The sequence below is a fragment of the Felis catus genome, chromosome B4 (assembly GCF_018350175.1).
Source record: "Felis catus isolate Fca126 chromosome B4, F.catus_Fca126_mat1.0, whole genome shotgun sequence".
Classification (NCBI taxonomy): domain Eukaryota; kingdom Metazoa; phylum Chordata; class Mammalia; order Carnivora; family Felidae; genus Felis; species Felis catus.
Window position 1 is genome coordinate 60235159 of NC_058374.1, and position 15363 is coordinate 60250521.

The 15363-nt window shown below is 39.9% G+C and overlaps 1 protein-coding gene across 2 annotated transcripts in view; it reads right to left on the bottom strand.

The window, feature by feature from the left end:
* Nucleotides 1-2218: 2218 nt before the first annotated feature.
* The window catches only part of TM7SF3 (transmembrane 7 superfamily member 3), a 37498-nt gene continuing 24353 nt past the window's right edge, over nucleotides 2219-15363 (bottom strand). Inside the window, exons 7-12 of one of the 2 annotated variants that reach the window (XM_045061587.1) lie at nucleotides 12074-12160; nucleotides 10203-10298; nucleotides 9421-9573; nucleotides 6088-6185; nucleotides 5342-5504; nucleotides 2219-3826 (exon numbers count right to left, since the gene is read on the bottom strand). In XM_045061587.1, coding sequence (XP_044917522.1) covers nucleotides 3564-3826; nucleotides 5342-5504; nucleotides 6088-6185; nucleotides 9421-9573; nucleotides 10203-10298; nucleotides 12074-12160 — 860 coding nt within the window. In that variant the 3' untranslated portion in view covers nucleotides 2219-3563. The remainder of the gene's footprint in view (nucleotides 3827-5341; nucleotides 5505-6087; nucleotides 6186-9420; nucleotides 9574-10202; nucleotides 10299-12073; nucleotides 12161-15363) is intronic. The other variant, XM_003988516.6, reaches the window with a different exon arrangement.

A 15363-nucleotide genomic window follows, 5' to 3' on the forward strand; every position in this document is an offset into this window, starting at 1 on the left:
CACTTATATGTGAAATCCAAAAAAGCCAAATTCCTAGTAACAGAGGATGGTGGATACCAGCAGGTGGGCGTGGGAGAATTGGAGAAACGTTATTTAAGGAAATTAGTAGACAAATTCTGGAGCCCAAGTGCACTAGGGATTATAGTCATCAATACTGTATTATGAACTTCAAGGTTGCCAAGAGACTAGATTGTAATTGCTTTCACAAAAAGAATAATTATGTGACACAATAGAGATGCAAACTAACTCTACGATATTAATCATAGGGTAATCATATTGTAGGAATAATCATAGAGTAATATTTAATAAATAATTGTATCAAATCAACATACTGTACCTTAAACTTACACATTATGTCAATTATATCTGAATTAAAAAAAAAAAAACAACACTGGGGCACCTGGGTGGCTCAGTGGGTTAAGTGTCTGACTTGGGCTCATCTCACAATTCATGAATTTGAGCCCCGCGTTGGGCTCTGTGCTGACAGCTCAGAGCCTGGAACCTGCTTCAGATTCTGTGTCTCCCTCTCTCTCTGCTCCTCCCCTGCTCATGCTCTGTCTCTGTCTCTCAAAAATAAACAAACATTAAAAAAAATTAAAAAAAACAAAACAAAAAAAAAACAACACTGACAACCTCCTTCCTGGATCAAAATGCCAAAAGCTGAGAATGGGAGAGCTGACCCCACCAAGCACTCACCTCACCAAGCACCAATGTGAAGGGCTGTAAGGACTGGCTGGGCATACAGGTGGGAGAGACTCCACTGGAGGCTCTCCGTAGAGAAGAGAAGGCCTTGAAGCTTTTCTTTATGCCTTTAACCACAGTACATGGAATGCACTCTGCCTCCTTGTGGTTTTGTTACTCCTACTCATCCTCCAAGTCTCAGCTTAAATGTCATTTCAAGGAATTCTTCCCTGGCATCCCGATTCTACCCCCTACTCCATCAAAAATTTCACTGCCTACCATACCTCCTCTGTATAACTATTGAAGTATATCTGTCTCCTCACACTCTAAGCCCTGAGATAGGCACCATGCCGGAATATTTTGCCATCTTCTTCCTAGTGCCCAAGGCAAGGCCTGACACTTAGGAATTTAACTCATATTTATTTAATGAGTAAAGGGTGAGAGCCAAGTAAAAACGACTATCATTGTACGTATTTTCTTTATTTTGCCTATTAATACTGATGTAGCTTGATCCAGACCTGTAACCTCCCATGTAATGACTATATGGTAGTCCCTCGGTAAGCCCAAATTTCCACTAACTTGAGCCCCTCTGTATCTCAGTTTCATAGAATGGTCCTCACAAACACGGTGGCCAAACTGCCCAGAGGTCTTCCAATCAACATTCAGGGTGAAATGATTTATAAAGGGTATTAGTTTGCTAGGGCTGCCATAACATATCACGGACTGGGTGCCATAAACAACAGAAATTTATTTTCTCACCATTCTGGAGGCTGGAAGTCCAAGTTCAAGGTTGGGTTCCACTGAGGCCTTTTTCCTCTTCTTGCAGAAGGCTGCCTTCTCACTGTGTTGTCACCAATCCACCAGCAGAAGAGAGCTGAAAATAATTAGTGACTTACATTTTCATCATGATAGAGCATAAAGCACATTTGTACAGGGAATCAGGTATCCCAAATTTTGATCTGGGCACAGTTATTGATAAATATCCATATAATTGACTCCTTGGTCAAGAATTTACTCAGTTATAAAATAAGGGACCAAGTAAGATGGTCTCTAAGGTCTGTTTCTGGTCTAACAGTATAGCAATTTCCTTGGAAGAATCAATTTTCTATCCCAACCTTCTATAGATCTACTGATCCATGGCACGAGTTAGCTGCTGTGATTTAGCAACCTGGTAGCTAACCTCTAACAGACTGGTCAGAACCAAAACATTTAAGGAATAGTATAACTAATTTTCTGGTAATACTACTACCTTTCCTCAGTTACACAAACCTGAAGTGCTAATAACCAACACAAATCAGCCTACCAAAGACGTCAGCTTTCCTTCTAACAAGGGATATAAATTTAACACACTGCTGCAGATTTCCTTCATTTCCTAGTATTTCGGTTAGGCTTAAACCAAATTTTTTAAATAAAGATTTAATTCTCCAGATTAAGTAATTTTATACCTATGACACTTCTGTCATGTCTTCACTGCTACAGTACAAATACAGTTGGTGAGAAAAAAAAAATCTGTTAAGAAGAATGAGACTTTTTAGCATTTTTCTTCAAAATAGGTATTTATTACTTAAAAAAAATGATACAAACTGGCATTTTATGACTCACAAATTATGAAAATTTTTTAAGTAATTTGTCTCAATCCTCCAAAAAAGTGTGCTCTGTCTTTACAGTCTTCAGTGGCAGTACATTTTGATGGTACAGAAAATAACTCCCAAACATTCCATATAACTTGTCAGAATGTACAAAGATATGGCAGAAGCCACAATCCCTACAGTAATTAAAAAAAAAATTCAAGTGTTACTGAAGTTATATAAACAGTGAGGGTTACATAATAGTAAACACCTGTGTGTAATTCTGCAATGCAAAAATGATTAGCTTTGTATGTTTTCGCTTTCTGTACGTTTAGTTTTGTTTCAGCCTTTCCAAAACAAATGCAAAAGCTGAAAATTTTCCAGTTACCTAAAACTCCAAAAATCTATCGTGCTGTGAAAAAACTCTTAAAAGCAGCATCGTTTAAATAGTGGTTAACTCACAAATGCGTATGCAACCACAACTACCCTCACCGTTACTCATTGTGTCAGAGTCACCAGCTTCCGATCCAAGGCAGAACCAGATGCCGTGAGGAGTGGGTAGGCAGCCCAGGGCATCGAGGTGCTTGCTTGGGGCGGGGCGGGGGGAGGGTCAAAATGGAAGGAACTTTCCTTACAGAATCCAAGAACCTGATTAAAAGTAGCTCCTTTAAATTCTTTAATCCTTTTTGACCCCCTCCCTCCTCATCACTAAAATATAGATGGTACAAAGTCTTCACACAAAAGAGAAAATTTTTGACACTATTTTTACATCAATGCTAATAACAACCAATTTAGCAGAAACAACTAAAAAATGCAAATGTTAAAAGGTTTCCTTACTAAAGGGACTACAGATTAAGGTAGGCGCCAATCGGTTTCCTTAAAAAAAAAAAATTCAAACACATTTTAGAGATCAGAGGTCAACACTATTTTAAAAGGCCTTTAAAGAAAAAACCCGAGGTCGTTATATCCATATCTGATCTATGTAAATCACCCTATTTTCAAATAACGTACATAATTTAGTATTTAAATTAGCATTGTAAGCAATAAAGGACAAAAACAAAGTGCCTACTGAACTTATATACTTTATGATTGAGATGGTAAATGTGTGTTTTACCACAATTAAACAAAAGAAGGGTACCTTTTGATAACACATCAATAAGGACACCGTGAAACTGTGCAAAGCACACATACATACGCCTCTGTTCTTATCAGAGTTGCACCGGAGACTGCTGCAGCAGGCTGGGCATACACACCAAAGCTGAGGCAATGCCTGGGCAGTACTTTGAGACCACACTGACCAACCCCCTTTGGCATCTACAGAAGCAGGGGTGTTCTCTCTCCGGCTGGCTGTTCCTTCTGGAAGAGCTCTTTGATCTGGGCTATTCGGCCATAGAGCCTCTCTCTCAATGGAGGGATGTGGTAGCTAGGGTCCAGGATGTTTGTTACTCTGCGCTCTCTCTCTCGCTTCCATAACTTGTATGGGTGGGGAGGAAAAAATGGTCGCCCTCTTTCTCTTCGAATCTGTAACGTGATTCCACTCACAGCAAGCATCCCCCATACTGCCAGGATAATAAAGTCTAAAAAAACAACAGAAAAGCAGTTTGAACTCTTGTCTCTTAAATACCTAACACAGTTCTTAACATTTAACTTCTCATAGTTTAAATCTGTGTCATTCTTTCTCAGTACAATTAAGACTTTTTGGTGAGTTTGACCAAACATGTATATCTCCTCATTTACAAACCAAGGAATAAATAAGGAAGCTACGGTTTTACATTTTAAAATAGGAATTTCCTATGATGGCATTTAAAAGTCCAGACAGGCTGTAAAGGAATCAGTTGCTTGGATCCTTGGAATCCAACATTTTATGACCAATGTCCACAGGCATAGTTGTTTGTTGTGTTTTTCTGCAGGTGGGGTGGGGAGAAGGCAGTCATCAAGATACACCTCACGAACATACACCATGGAACAGGAGATGCCACCTTGCTCTCTTTTTTCCCATTCCACTCAATATTGGGCCCCACCACACTCATAGGGTGGATTTAGAAATGCATGGAGAGGGGCGCCTGGGTGGCGCAGTCGGTTAAGTGTCCGACTTCAGCCAGGTCACGATCTCGCGGTCCGTGAGTTCGAGCCCCGCGTCGGGTTCTGGGCTGATGGCTCAGAGCCTGGAGCCTGTTTCCGATTCTGTGTCTCCCTCTCTCTCTGCCCCTCCCCCGTTCATGCTCTGTCTCTCTCTGTCCCAAAAATAAATAAACGTTGAAAAAAAAATTTCTTTAAAAGAAATGCATGGAGAGAGTCAACACACTGTAACTGAGCTTCCAGTACAAGGCTTGGCAAAATATCATCTTGTATGTAAAATTTCCAAGACAACATGGATTTTGAGGTCTCTAACCATCAACCTCCTATCCAATGAGGGCAGGCTCAGCATAATAGAGGTAAAGATATTGCAATCACGATTGTGCTTAAATATTTTCCAACTCTAAGATATGCTTTTCCATCTTCCATATTTTAACATTTCTGAAACCAATATATCTTACACTCACTGTGAATACTTAGTTTAGTCATTTTCTCTTCCTCAAAAAGTTAATGGAAAACCTTTAACAGATAGAATCTTACAACTGTGGAAATGGTAACACTTCTAGACTGAAAATCACTTTTTCACTTTCAATTAGCAAATTACATGCTTCTTTAAAGGAGGGAAACAAGGGAATAACTTTAAAAATCAGGCTGTCGTTCTCATCCCTTATCCCACCCCAATCTGTAAGGTGCCAAACAGTTTTGTTCTCAGAATTTTTCTCCCAACTGGTAATCTGACCAGGTAACCAAGTAATCCTGGTTGGGAAATTTCTTAACAAAATTCACTCAGTAGATTTTTACAAGTGTGAACTTCCACCACTTACAAATTTAAATTATTTGCTCCTGTGGATCATAAGTTATCATTAACGGAAGGCTCTAATAGCATTTGTAGGGCGTGGGTTTCCTCCTTTTGTCTAGTTAGCCTTCTTTCAATTGAGTTACCAAGTGCCCTTGTTGGCACAGGCAGGCCAATATTCTTATTTGACTGTCACTCCAGTTCTTGGATTTAGTCTTACCATTATTTTGAAAAGGCACATTTGTGAAAGCTCTGTGGAAATCCATGTTGAGTGCTCTCTTGAGTACATTCAGAGTGATATGAGAAAGGCTTGTGTACAAGTAACTGTCAAAGGCCAAGACCACCGAGTAGGAGCCAATGAGTCCACAAGTCAGTATGTTCAGCTGTGGAAGAGTGCAAGAGTTTAGGCATGGCCACTGGTAGAACAAGAAATTGTTTCTATGCCTCATTACTGGCCTCAATCACAGGGAATCACTTCTCCCTCAGGGCCCATGAAACGGGATCAAGTCTCAGAGCTGAATAAAGGCTACCTGACAGGTTAAACTGAAAACCACCTTCGAAACCCATAGTGAGTTCTCAAAACAGAACCTTATAGAAAATGTCTTCCCTGTGAAAGAACCTCAGCAACAAAGTCTAATTACACAAAGAATGCTTCTTTGGAGAGACCGCTGAAACTAAGCACCCACCAGGTTGTGAATTATTGTGAGCCCAACCTCTCTGCTCCCACTGTCCAAAGCATACGGACGGTGGTGACCTGCCTACTCCACTTGATGAAAAACACTCTGTGATCATTATAATCAGAACTTCTCCTGCTTTCACAGTAATGAGGCTATTTAAAATTAATCATCTCATGAAGATTGTCCTACAGCTCTCCCCAGTAAATAAAACATGCAAAATGATGCAACACGTGAGCAAGTGAAGGCCCGGGACCATATAGTGAATGAATCTCATTGATGAAACACTCACTATTCTTAAGCAGCCCATGAAAACTACTGGAATGAGGACAGCTATGCAGGAGAAGGTCACCCAGAACACACCATCATCATGAAAAATCTTTAGGTTCCCTGAAAAAGCAAGAAGAAATCAAGAGTTAACAACAGGTTTACCAAGTTCAATTTCATCTTCTCAACATCTGAACACAGACACACATGGAAAGTTTATTGTAACAACCAAGGCATAGGCTGGCATTTAGAAATGAATTCTGACTTTTTTGATTTAATGGCCAATACAATCCCCTTTGAAGGATGTGTCTTAGAAGGTCAAGGGGTGGGATCAAGCAGGTAAATGCTCTGCATTTATTCCCAGGGAAATGCAGAAGAGGCTGGATGAGTCTAAACTCTTCCATTCACTAGCTGTGAGGCTGGGCCTCACATTCCTAACCCATAAGATAAGAAGATTGAACTATTTTGTAGTTCAAACCATCCTCTCTTGCTCTATGCTTCTATCATTCTGTGATTTTGTACTGCAAAGTAAATAGTGCAAGTAAATGGCATTCAGAGATAACTGTATGAAATCCTACCCAAAATGAACAGCAAAATCCTTTTACTAGATTTTTACCATCAATGCATTTCCTGTCCAGCCACTGCAGACTAGAAGATGTGACTCCTCACGTATCAGGAAAGATAGGAGCTAACCACTGACCGCACTCCTACTGAACCCTTCTCCAACATGCAGCACACCTGGGGTGACCCAGGAAGAATATATTAGAACTCCTATTTATAAATTAAGTTTAGAGGCGAGGGTATAAGCTGGACAATTATTTGATACTGATACTGACACCATCATTCAGCCCAACTGGAAGTGGCCCCATATCTTAAGACCCATAAATCCCAGGAGAGGGGGAGTTCCATAGTAAGATCAGACCTTGGGACCACACATTCTGAGAAAGCGAACTGTAACATGCTGCAGGGAGGTGGATTTATGGGTCATATTCTGTAGTTTAACACTATTAACCTTCACAAAATACACATGCAGCTTAAAAAAAAAAAAGTCAAGGAATCCAGGGATTGAAAACAGTAGTCGTGATGCCAGTATGTGAAGACTGACCCTTTCAGAGTATAAGCTCTTTGCTGGCTACATAATAAGGTGAAAACAGTAGCAATTTAATTAGATCTGAGAAGTTAGCCGCCAACTAAAATTTTAATGCCTAAAAATTTTTTAAATTTTAATGCTTAGAAATGTTTAAAATTTTAATGCTTAAAAATAGGACTTTGCATCCACCGGAGACACTGATCCTGTCTTTCAGCAATGAGTCAGTTCATAAACAAACACATTAACTATTAAAAATTCTAACCAATCATCCCTCCAACCATTAACAAAACAAGGGAAGGGAGCTTATTAAGTAGTTGATTTAGTGCTTTAGAATAGGGTCCTGAATATGCATTTTCAACAAACCTCCCTGTGAATCTGTCCTTTAGGCAAATCTAAACATTGCTACTGAGCATCAGACTATCTAGTTTTTATATATAAAGGTATCTAGTTTTTTTATATATATTGCTACCTGCAAGGGGGCCTGTGGGAATGAACTCATAGGTTTGCTAAAATCAGAACAAAGGGACTTGGAATAGTCAGTAAACACACAGGTTGTCAATTCTTTCTGGTCTCGGGGAAAAAAAGTCTTCAGAGAGCCAACCACACTCTGTCATATCATGCATTCTTAAGAGGTGACAGCCTCTTATATTCTTATATCTAACATTTCCATCAACTTTAATCTGAGGTTGATATATATAAGATATACACAAGAACTAAATTAACTTTAAGCTGAGGTAGATATATATAAGAACATTATCACAAGAAGGAAATAGCCTAAAAGAGTACCTTAAAATATAAATACTCCTTTTTTTTTCTGCATTTTTGACAACAATCAGGAAATGTAAGTTATTATGCAACCACAAAGGGCAGTAGAATGTGCCACTCAGGCATGTGGATTATTTTGAGCTGAAGGCACTCAAGACCCAGCAGAGTCAGGAAGAACTTTTATTGCTTCCTTAACTGCCTAAAAGAATGTAAATAGGGATCCTGGCCCAGGGAGAGAACAATTAACAGAGATAACTATTTTCTCTGAAAGACTTAACTGCCTAGCGGGGCAAACATCTGATTACCAAATGTCTGCTCCTCTTATCTTCTTGTCTTCTTGCTGAATTGCACCCCCAACCCCCACCATCTGAAACCCTGCACGCTTACCCCATTTCTTAGCTCCATATGACACAGAGGTCTGAAACTGCCTGCCTTTGGGTCTCATATTTTTCTGGGTCTCCTGTATATACAAAATTAAATTTGTTTTTCTCTTAATCTATCTTATGTCAATTTAATTATTTTACCAAAGAACCTTAGAAGGATAAAAAGGAAATTTTTCCTCCCCTACAAAAGAAAGTTAACTTAGAAAAGTTAACCACATTCTAAAAATTGACAGAAACTGAATTACTTTAAGAAAAAAAAATCTCCGACACCATCCCTGTGCTACTGACCTAGAGGACAGTAGGTACATTAGAATATCTGGGGTTTGGCAGACGGTGGAAATGAAAACCAGGAACATTTCATAGCTCACTCTAACATCCTCATAGTTCCCACTGAAAACAAGAACAGTATACTTTTGTCATTGTATCTGATCTGAATCTCATCACACTCAATTTGTTACGTGAGCAAAAATAAAAAGATAAAGCAAAATAACAAACTCTTCTAAAGCAAAAAGTGACCTTTATACCTTCCTTTAATTCATCCTTTTTTGTCCAGGATGAATAATTAATCACTGTCTTCACCCTCAGGTCATGATCTCATGGTTCTTGAGTTCAAGCCCCACATCAGGCTCTGTGCGGACAGCTCAGAGCCTGGAGCCTGCTTCGGGTTCTGTGTCTCCCTCTCTCTCTCTGCACCTCCCCTGCTCATGCTCGGTCTCTTTCTCAAAAATAAAAACATTAGGGGCGCCTGGGTGGCGCAGTCGGTTGAGCGTCCGACTTCAGCCAGGTCACGATCTCGCGGTCCGTGAGTTCAAGCCCCGCGTCAGGCTCTGGGCTGATGGCTCAGAGCCTGGAGCCTGTTTCCGACTCTGTGTCTCCCTCTCTCTCTGCCCCTCCCCCGTTCATGCTCTGTCTCTCTCTCTGTCCCCCAAAAAAATAAATAAACGTTGAAAAAAATAAAAATAAAAATAAAAAAAAAATAAAAACATTAAAACAAAACAAATTTCCAGAGCTCTACAGGTAAGGCCCCAAGTCCCTGAAATGCAGTAGTTGTACCTAGAGAGCCCAAATAAAGGTCTTTCAAACAAAAAACTGAACACACAAAACATTACATATCTCCTACCCAGGAAAGCGAAGAACATCACTGAAGAGACGAGGAAGCCCAACACTAATCCAACACACAGCATGCAGAGCAGGAGGATTCCAAATCGCCACCAAGCAGCTACCAAGAAAATCCCACCAACGCTTCCAGCGACGGCTGTCAGAATCAGACGAACTGCACAGAAGAAGAAGATGAACTGTTTGACCAGAGGTGGCTTTTCCTACCACATGCTTCAAATACACAACACCATCACCAGAGCCAACCTTAGCCTTCCTGTAGGCCAGGTACTGAGGGGGTGACATGACACCAGCATGGCGACGGGGGGGTGGGGGGGATGTTGTTGTCCAGGGAGGGGCTGGTCTGAGCCATGGGAACCAGCAGGTGAACTATACCTCCCAGGACACGTGACAGGTGTGGCTTGGCACAATCTATAAACAGGGGCTAAGGAAGAACGGGGGACAAGCATTCTGTTCAATGAGACATGGCCGGGTTTTGTTTTAAGGTAAAGAAAATCTTAATATTTTTGATGGTTATAAATCTCGTATCTTCAATACACTACAGAGCTAGAACACAGGTTTATGATCAACATGGCCCTTCATTTCCCTAAGTACCAAGGAATTCACCATGCAGATTAAAAACCCAGAGGAGAAGGTCTAAATAAGTAGTTTAGAAAAGATGTCTCCATTATGGGTGGCCCATTATTTACACACGTAATAGCACACACAATACTGGTCAAACTACACAAAGAAAGGGGGAATGTGAACACAACACCTTTCCAATGAAACTGTATTATTTTCACTTACCATCATATTTAACAAGTGTCAGTCTTGTAATCAGTATGTAGAAGAAGAGTCCCATGAAGATAAAGCCTATGAAAAACAATTCTAGTAGCAAACCACCAGAAAAAAAAAAAAAATACAAGCTATGGTTACGTATTTTTTTTTACAGTGCTATTTAAATTTCTAACCTACAAATATATGCTTCAGCTCCCAGAATTTACACATATTAGGACATTTAGAGGAAAGAAATAATTACCTGAAAGACAAGAAAAATTTAGAAATCATATTAAAATGAATGCGATATTAAAGTACTAAGTATTGGATACGCTCTTGCATAGAGGTCAGTTTCAGCTGGTAAGTTGTTAACTGTTAATTTCATAGCTCACTCTAACATCCTCATAGTTCCCACTGAAAACAAGAACAGTATACTTTTGTCATTGTATCTGATCTGAATCTCATCACACTCAATTTGTTACGTGAGCAAAAATAAAAAGATAAAGCAAAATAACAAACTCTTCTAAAGCAAAAAGTGACCTTTATACCTTCCTTTTAATTCATCCTTTTTTGTCCAGGATGAATAATTAATCACTGTCTTCACCCACTAAAATACCTAGTAATATACTTGGGACCTTGCCTGGGGCTTAAAAATTAAATTCTTTGTTACAGAAGCATTCTATACTTTGAGGAATGAAACATTCTTCACAATATTTTCTTCTCAATCAAGAAAAAAATATAGTAATTGAGAAAGAAATGCATATTTTAATTCGTAATTTATTAAAGCAAGTTTAAAGAGTTTGAGATCAGGATTATTTTCACTCTTCCCTTGATGCTCCAGTATACCCCTTGTTAACGAATTAAATTAGGATTTTTTTTTTTAGTAATTGAAAACACTGTTACATAAAAGGCAGCCCAAAAATTCAAATCAATTCAGCGAGCATAACGTATACAGTCATTCCCCCCTTATCCGTGGATACTCTTTTCACGGCTTCGGTTACCCCGTGGTCCGGAAACAGATGATCCTCCTCCTGAGGTTCACCAAAAGGTCAACAGTAGCCTAAAGCTCACTGTGTGCCAATTCCTACCTACATCATACAACTCACATCATCTCATCGTACAGGCATTTTATCATCTCACATCAGCACAAGAAGGTGAGTGCAGGACAAGAAGATATTTTGAGAGAGGGGGACCACACTGACATAACTTTTATTACAGCATATTGCCATCATTATTCTATTGCATTATTGTTGTTAATTTCTTACTGTGCCCAATTTATAAATTAACCTTTATCATAGGTATGTATTACAGGAAGAAACATAGTATATATAGGGTCCAAGTACTGTCAGTAGTTTCAGGCATCCAGTAGGGGTCTTGGAAAGTATGCCCCACGGATGGGGGAAGTGGAGGAACTATGGTATTTCGCTCCCTGAATGGTTTTCACCGAGGAGATTGTGGGAGTTCCTGTTTGCAGTCTCAACCTCCTGGACTAAGCAGACATTTCAATCTACATATAATATACCACAGACCTGCAGCATGATTTATAGGAAACATCGTCAACCACCAATACCAAAATTCACATATTCTTACACAGATGTCCTGATTTCCAACCAGTTATTTTTAGTTGGCTATCTGACCTAGCTAGCAATTGAAGAAGTTTGCTGCGCAAATCCAATCTTGTTTCCCTCCTAAGAAGAGGAAGTTATACTCTATCATTAAGAGAAAAAATTAAAAAGCACAGCAACTAAGTAAAATCTTTACTGAAAGAACCCCAGTCACAAATCTATGAAGACAGTTGGAGATAAGCAGTTACTTAATCTACTTAGAGGTCATAAATCTCCTAGCAGAATTTAAGCAAAAAAGACCACAGCGCCTGAAAATTAGCAACTATAGCAAAATACCTGTTTTCCAGAATCTGTGTCCAAAGAAACAAATGAAGAGACCAAGCAGGGCAAAAAGGGTGAAGAACACTTTGGTTGACACTCTTCCTAAAAGAAACAAAAATTTAGTGGATAATAGATCCAGTTTGATCCTGGTATTAGAACAAAGCATCATGAAAAAAGCAAAGTGAACTGACAATAATTTATTTCACACATATATATATTATAAACTTACTTTAAAAATACCCTTGCCAGCCCTAACCAATTATTTTCTGTGGGCAATGAAGACCAATGCTACTGCTATAACCAAAAGAGGAACCAGACAATACATGCTTCCTGACAAGGTATGTAGCTCTATTGTGACATATTCTTGGGCTCTTGTGTGTGAGCGCGCACGCACACACGCAACTAATAGTTCTGTTTCTTCACAAACTACAAGAAAAAAAGAGGGCAACAAGGGGGAGAACTAGGAATAAAAAGAGATTTAAAAGACACTTCAAGGGGCGCCTGGGTGGCTCAGTCAGGTAAGCGTCCGACTCAGGCTCAGGTCATGATCTCACTGTTCCTGAGTTCGAGCTCTGCGTTGGACTCTGTGCTGACAGCTGAGCCTGGAGCCTGCTTCGGATTCTGTGTCTCCCTCTCTCTCTCTCTGCCCCTCCCCGCTATGACTCTCATGCTCAAAAATAAACATTAAAAAAAAGTTTTTTTTAGGGGCGCCTGGGTGGTTCAGTCAGTTGAGCGTCCGACTTCGGCTCAGGTCATGATCTCGCAGTTTGTGGGTTCGAGCCCCACATCAGGCTCTGTGCTGACAGCTCAGAGCCTGGGGAGCCTGCTTAGGATTCTGTGTCTCCTTCTCTCTCAGTCCCTCCCCAACTTGTGCTCTGTCTCTGTCTCTCAAAAATAAATAAATGTAAAATAAAATAAAATTTTTTTAAGACACATCAACTAAATATGATATACAGGCCTCATGTGAAACCTAATTTAAATTTTAAAAAACCTGAAAAACAATTGGGATGATTGGGAAAATGCAAATACTGGCTGTTAATTTGATGCTATTAAAAAATTATCTTCAAAATTTTTCACTGAAACTTATGTTGGTGATACTGTGGCTATTACTTTTTAAAAACGGCACTTATCTTTTTTTTTATTTTTTTTATTTTTGAGACAGAGAGAGACACAGCATGAACAGGGGAGGGGCAGAGAGAGAGGGAGACACAGAATCGGAAGCAGGCTCCAGGCTTTGAGCCATCAGCCCACAGCCCGACGCGGGGCTCGAACTCGCGGACCGTGAGATCATGACCTGAGCTGAAGTCGGACGCCAATCCGACTGAGTCACCCAGGCGCCCCAAAAACGGCACTTATCTTTAAGACACACACATACACACACACAGAAATTCTGTGAGGAAAAGGACAGCCAGGAATTTGCTATTAAAAGAAAATCCAATAATAAAGGAGGGCCAGGGGTGCCTGGCTGGCTCAGTCAGTAGAGCATGTGACTCTTGATCTCAGAGTTGTGAGTTCAGGCCCTACACTCGGTGTAGAAATTACTTAAAAAAAAAGAACCTTTGGGGTGCCTTGGTGGTTCAATAGGTTGAGCACCTGACTTCAGCTCAGGTCATGATCAAGTGGTTCGAGACTTCAAGCCCCACATGGAGCACTGTATTGTCAGCCTGTCAGCATACAGCCCACTTCGGATCCTCTGTTCCCCTCTCTCTGCCATTCCCCCACTTCCACTCTCTTAAAACATAAAAACATTAGAAAATAATAATAGCAAACTAAACTAAAAAATAAAATCTTTAAAAAAATAATAACGGAGGGCTGGGAGACAGAGACCCAGGTGTGCATATAGCTGAAACAAAATAATAGCCATGAATCAAAACTGTTAAGGCTGAAAAAGTGGTATAGGAAGGTTCTTTGAAGCTCATCGTAACAAAAAAATTTAACCAAAACTCACATTAAAATAAAAGAACAGGCATTACACTATATATCGCACATGAACAAATTACTGCCCATCTTCATTACACATACCACTTTTGAAAAAAATTGAAGCACTCTAACAATAAAGCACAATATGCTTCATGATGCCAAAGAATCCCAAATCTCATGGTCCTTAATAGGCACCAACTTATAAATAACATGAACTGAAAGATACAGCTTACTAAACAGAAAAATGCACTCACTAAATTCACCGTCATGACTCCTTGTGAGATAAACACAAGAAAATAACCCCTGAACTAAAGATGAAAACACCTGTACAATTTCATGTGAAAAATGTTTTATGTATCCTGCCACAGATCAAAACACATAAAACACTTAAGGGTGCTCAGATGCAAATACCATGAAGAGCTACATTTAAGTAAGGAACACAAGCCAGAATTTGCAGGGTATGATACATACCCACACAGCAGTGTTTCTGAGAACAAAGCACCCAAAAGAAAGATGAAACAAAAGATAAAATGCCCTGTTCTGCTTATTTCAGACCTGTGGTTGAATGCTGTTCTATGACTTAATCTTTATACCACAAACATGGAGATTGCTGGGATAATTCTTTTTTAAATAAAATGTAGTGGCAGTTTCCAGTAAGTATAATCATCAAGGTTAGAAAGATCTGCTTCCCCAATAAAACCTGACACCCACAGTTAGATATTCCTCCATGATATTAGGCAGCAGAGAGAAACTAAACAGAACCCCCTATCACACAGTACCAGGAAAGGACAGAAAAAAACATCCAGGTAAAACCAGACAGCAGAAGGTTTCATAACAGGTAGACCCTAGAGACAACACGAGAGGCGAAATGGGCACTTTTGGGGGCAATGCAGACAAAGGAATGAACGGATGGGGAGAATGGAAGACAGTCCAAGTGTAGAGGGTCTTCAATCATCACAGTATCACTCTAGATTATGATACACAGGCCAAGGTCTTAATTACAAGGCAATGTGGGGGCACCTGGGTGTCTCAGGCGGTTGAGTATCTGACGGGCTCAAGTCATGATCTGATGGTTTGCAAGTTTGAGTCCCACATTGGACTCTCTGTCATCAGCGCAAAGCCCACTTCAGATTCTATGTCTCACTCTCTCTGCCCCTCCACTTGCACTCTACCTCTCTCAAAAATAAACATTAAAAAAAAAAAAGGCAATGTGGATACTTCCTCCCTATTCAAGCTCAGGAAGGACATCCTCACATACATGGAGCTTGAAAATGAAAGCAACAACCGGACCAGTGTTACTAGGAGGGGTCAACCCTAGGTTGGAGTCATAGGATCAGAGCTCTCCTTCTTAGGCTAACACATACAGACTGAGACCCAGGAGAGAG